Source organism: Mus pahari, chromosome 13 (genome assembly GCF_900095145.1).
Source record: "Mus pahari chromosome 13, PAHARI_EIJ_v1.1, whole genome shotgun sequence".
NCBI lineage: Eukaryota > Metazoa > Chordata > Mammalia > Rodentia > Muridae > Mus > Mus pahari.
In genome coordinates, this window is record NC_034602.1 from 27,102,211 (window position 1) to 27,107,439 (window position 5,229).

Genomic DNA, 5,229 nt, shown 5'->3' on the forward strand with positions numbered 1-5,229 from the left:
TTGGACAGTGAGCTGGTGACCCCTCCTACTGAACCAGTGCTGGAGCCTCCCCATCAGGGACTAGAACCTGCCTTGGACAGTGAGCTGGTGACCCCCCCTACTGAACCAGTGCTGGAGCCTCCCCATCAGGGACTAGAACCTGCCTTGGACAGTGAGCTGGTGATGCCTCCTACTGAACCAGTCCTGGAGCCTCCCCATCAGGGATTAGAACCTGCCTTGGACCTAAAGGAAGAGAGCTTTAGAGACCCAGCAGAAGGTATGTGGTGTAAATGCATTTTTTTTTTTTTTTTGTAAATGCATTTTTAAAAGTGTTAATCCTTGCTCTGTCCCCGCTAACTCCCAAATAAATGAAACAGAAACTGTAAGACTTAGTTTGTCAGCTTTACAGCACAGTAGCTGATAGTAGTAATAGTAATTAATCTAATACTCTATAAACTAATCTGGCTACTTCCCAGCCAAAATACTTGCATTTTAGTATGGTCTGGCTGTCTGCTCAGGTGCGTTCCCATGATGTCTCCTGTGGAATCTAATCCCCCCTCGCTCCCTCCCTATCTCCCTCTCCTCCTCTCTCCCCCACACCCCGGGCTTGGAAGTCCAGCTCTAGTCTCTCTTCTGCCCAGCCATTGGCTGATCAGCTTTAATTGACACAAAATTCAGGCAGGAGATACTGGATAAGCAATACAGTGCCTTCTCCCGATTGCACCCAGATGGGGGGGGGGGGGCAGAGAAATCAGCATTTAGATAATACAAGGATAATCTTTACACAGATTACAAAAGCATGCCTACGATGTGGCCCCAGTGCTGCCATGGGTTTCCCTGAGAGCCCTGTGACGTGTGCACCTGCAGGTCCCAGGTAGTCACCTGCAGGCTGTTCCCTGACTGACTCACGTGCAAACTTTTGCTCCCAGCCATACATGGTGACACACACCTTTAATCCCAACACTGGGGAGGCAGAGGCAGGAGGATCTCTGTGAGTTTGGGGCCAGCCTGGTCTACAGAGACAATTCCAAGACAGCCAGGGCTATCACACAGAGAAACCCTGTCTCTAGAAGTGAGGGGTGGGGAATGGAATGGGGTATTGTCTTAGGGTTACTATTGCTGTGATGAAACACCATGACCAGTCTGACAGCAGTGGCACAGGCTTTAATTCTAGCAGAGGCAGGCAGATCTCTGTGAGGTCAAGGCCAGTCTGGTCTATAGAGAGAGTTTGAGGACAGCCAAGGTCACACAGAGACTCCTTGTCTCAAAAACAGAAAAAGGGGCCAGGCAGAGGTGGCACATGCCTTTAATCCCAGCACTTGGGAGGCAGAGGCAGGCAGATTTCTGAGTTTGAGGCCAGCCTGATCTACAGAGTGAGTTCCAGGATAGCCAGGGCTACACAAACTCTCCAAAAAAAAAAAAAAAAAAAAAAACACAAAAAGAAAACGGAAAGAAAAATTTTTTCAGGGTCTTCTTAAGCTACATAGAGAGTTCAAGGCCAGCCTGGACTAGAGAGTCAGTTCCCCAAAAGAAAATGTTGGGTCTTTATCCATAGGCTTCACATCTTCACAATCAATGTCTTTACAGACTATGGAGGAGGGGAAAAAGTACTTTTTCTCCCTGTATAAAACTGGAAGCTCACCTAGGGTTTTCTTCATAGAAGCAGAGGAGCTGCTAGTTTGGGTGCTGGAAACAATCTCTGAATTTATTTCAAAGAACAGTGATCCCACTCTGTTGAATACTTTGGGCATGCAGCCCTCAGGGCCTGCAGTATTTTCGGTGAGTGGCTAATGCTGTTCATTGTTTCAGTTCTAGGTACTGGTGCTGAAGTGGATTATCTGGAGCAGTTTGGAACTTCCTCGGTAGGTACTTAGCCCTTTATGACAGCCTCAACTGAAATGTGTGATCCAGTCAGCCCAGGCCAGTAATCCTTGGTTCCTGGAGCATCCTATAGCTCCTGTATCATGTCTGTTCAAGTCCGAGTGTAAGAGCCTTTGTCTTGAAGCAGAGTTCTGACCCAGGACCCCCCTCACTCCCAGATAATCCTGGTCCCATCCCGGTGTGTTGTGGTCTCCCCAGACCACTTTGCTCAACAAGATCATCCTGGCTTCTGGGAATGTATCTGTTAAAACAGTGATGAATCCTGTTAATTTTCCTTGTCCCATCTCTCCAACTCTCAGTTTAAGGAGTCGGCCTGGAGGAAGCAGTCTTTGTACGTGAAATTTGACCCCCTTCTGAAAGACAGCCCTTTGCGGCCAGTGCCGGTGGCCCCAGTGACAAATAGGTATGTCCCTCCTTTGAAGCTGTTAGCATGAGCTGAGGAATCTAGTGGCTGCTAACTAAATGACTGATTTGAAACTTTTGTAAAAAGGCTAATCTCAACTAGAATGAGTGATGGTGACAGACAGACAGGACATTGAGCCTAGAGCCAGCCTCACCTATCAGATAGTCCATGTTTGTAAGGAGCTCTGCCGTGCTCTCTTCACACAGGCCACACAATTAATAACTGCACAGCAGGTGTACCAGACTGGGCCGGGTCAGACAGTCTGTTTTTATGAGTGGAATTCTAGTTCCACAGTAATGCCTGTTCCTTCATGAATCATCTATAACAACTTGTATTATAAAGGGAGATCCGAATTGGTGTGACAGAAACCATAGGGCCTTCAAATCTGACATTCGTGTGAAAACTCTACTTTAGAAGAAAATACAATCAAATAACACTGAGAATTATGTGCTAAATCTAACACAAGACCCTTGAGCCCAGGGAAGGGAAGATTTGCCCCCTCTAACTAGATATTCACCCTGTAGACTCTGAGGACACATGCCATGGTAAGGTATCTACAGTCTGCACAGCTTGCTATGAGCAAGGGAAGCATCAGGCATGCCTCGTAGGGACAGTGAGTGGGCAGGTGGGAGAGAGGGGACTTTCGGCAGTAACTGTCAGGCCCACTTCTCTATTCTCAACTCCTAGTCTTTTGTTTTGTATTTGTTTTTAGACTAAGACCCAAACACAAAGCTTGTTAAGACAACACTACTGACTTTTTAATGCCCTATTCAATACTCAGAGCATAAAGTGATCTTGCTGCCTGTTTGGTTTCAGTACACAGGATACAGAGGAGGAGTCTGGTTCTGGAAATCCGACAGAAGCCAAGCTTGTCGACTTAGATTTCTTGGGAGGTCTGGATGTTCCTGTAAGTACTTTCATATCTTTGGTGAAATTTTTGTGATCCAAAGAGATGAGATCTTGAGAACCTGTGTTTTATTCACACAGGTATCTGCCCCACCCCTTTGTGTCCTTGAGCCTAGAGGTCTCCTTCCTGCTGAGCCTATTGTGGATGTGCTGAAATACAGCCAGAAAGACCTGGATGCAGTGGTGAGACCTGGTGGCTGCTTTGTAAAACTTGCCACACAGACTGGCTACAGGAGTCTCCTACATTCTTCTATCTGTCCCAAAGATCAGTGAACAGCACCTGGACAGCTCTGATGGCCCTCACTCTGAACTTGGGCCTGTGGTACTTGCTTTTATACAGCCAACTGGAATGGGTTTGGGGAGCCCCCTTGTGGGTAATGTACGTTAATACATTAAAGGATAACTCCCAAGTGCCTGCTGGGTTCCACCACAGCAGGCTCCCCTCATGACCATGGCCAGCATCCCCACTTGGCGTCATGCTGGAGTTACCATAACTCAGTAACATATCTCCAGAGACTCTGGGTATGAATGAAACAGACCCTTGTGGGAAAGGTACCTCACAGGCCTGTGACTGGTCCACCTGCTGACCCGAGTGTGTGGGCTTTGTAGGTGAATGTGATGCAGCAGGAGAACTTGGAGCTGAAAAGCAAGTATGAGGACCTCAACACAAAGTATCTGGAGATGGGGTAAGAGTACAGGCCCCAGTGCTAACCTAGGTCTGCTCATCACAGGCCACAGAGGCTCATCCTCTCTCCTCCTCTAGGAAGATCGTCGATGGGTTTGAGAAGATCGTGTACAAATCAATGGGTGAGTGCCAGCTGTGTCTCTGTCCATGTGTTTGAGGTAACAGCATACTGTTAATTTCTTCTCCCAACCCATGCTCTGAAGCTGTGAAGGTTTAATGAAGTGAGGTACCCATGTGACTGACACTCACTAACAGCTGGTGGCCAAAACATGCTGTGCAACTGTCACTCCACACCCTGTCCTGCCTTCCCCTCCCCAGAGATAATTAATTGCAAGTGTCAGAGTGGAAACGCAGTCTCCCTGAGGACTCTCTATCCAGCACTAGCTCTGATAAGTCTTCCTGCTCTCTTTCCCTAAGACCCATAAACCATGTGTGCCGGTGTTAATCTAAGCCCTCACTTTGGGTCTTGAGGCAAGCTCCTTATGAGACATGGAAAAAGCAGCTCTATGTGTGACATAGGGCCTATGTGACATCCCAGAGAACCTGAAGTGGGGCCAGGGGACGTTGTGTTATGGAACACTTCGTAGTGTCTACCCCTGCTGTTCCTGGCTGCCCATTTCTTTCCTGCTGCTCTGCCTCTCCCCTTGTTTTACTGATATCTCTGGCATCCAGTGGAGTCGTTACTTCCTAATCCCAGGTACTTAACTTTTTTTTTTTTTTTTTTTTTCTTGAAAGAGGAGGCTGAGAAACAGAAGGAACTAGCTGAAGACAAAATCCAAAAGGTTTTAAAAGAGAAAGACCAACTTAATGCAGACCTGAACTCCATGGAGAAGTCCTTTTCTGACCTTTTCAAGCGGTTTGAGAAGCAGAAGGAAGTGATTGAAGGCTACCAGAAGGTGTGTTGTATCCCCTTTTAGCCTTTGCTTTGAGGGCATAGTCCATACCAGCAGGCCATGAGCTGTGTTATATATACCTGGGTTCTTGACTGGACATTTCCTGCACCAGGCCATGTGATATCCTGTCAACAAGACAAGCTACACCCAGTAGATGTTGGTGGAGAAGCCCAGCCAGTCTGTGAGACATAGGTTTTAGAGGCCTCAGGAGCCTCGGCAGAAGAGACTGGGGTCTTCCCATTCAGTGGTAGTATTTCTGGCATGCACAAGGCCCTTAGCTCAATCTGCATTAACTTTTCAAACTCCCTATCTCCCCAAAGGGAAAAAAGAGGGAAGAGAAAAAAAAAACTTTGGCAGAGTGTCATAGTTAGGGTTTCCATTGCTGTGAAGAGACATCATGACCAAGGCAACTCTTATAAAGGACAACATTTAGGCCAGGCATGGTGGTGCACGCTTTTAATCCTAGCACTCAGGAGGCAGAG

General features: G+C 47.4%; 1 protein-coding gene across 1 annotated transcript in view; it reads left to right on the forward strand.

Annotated features, from left to right (window-relative positions):
• Positions 1-5,229, forward strand: part of Tacc3 (transforming acidic coiled-coil containing protein 3) — a 12,525-nt gene that overhangs the window by 5,214 nt on the left and 2,082 nt on the right. The window contains 8 exon segments of the mRNA XM_021210867.2: positions 1-256; positions 1,789-1,841; positions 2,160-2,263; positions 3,080-3,170; positions 3,251-3,352; positions 3,779-3,855; positions 3,933-3,976; positions 4,590-4,750. The exon segment at positions 1-256 is cut by the window's left edge and continues 6 nt beyond it. Of these exon segments, the coding sequence (XP_021066526.1) occupies positions 1-256; positions 1,789-1,841; positions 2,160-2,263; positions 3,080-3,170; positions 3,251-3,352; positions 3,779-3,855; positions 3,933-3,976; positions 4,590-4,750 (888 nt within the window).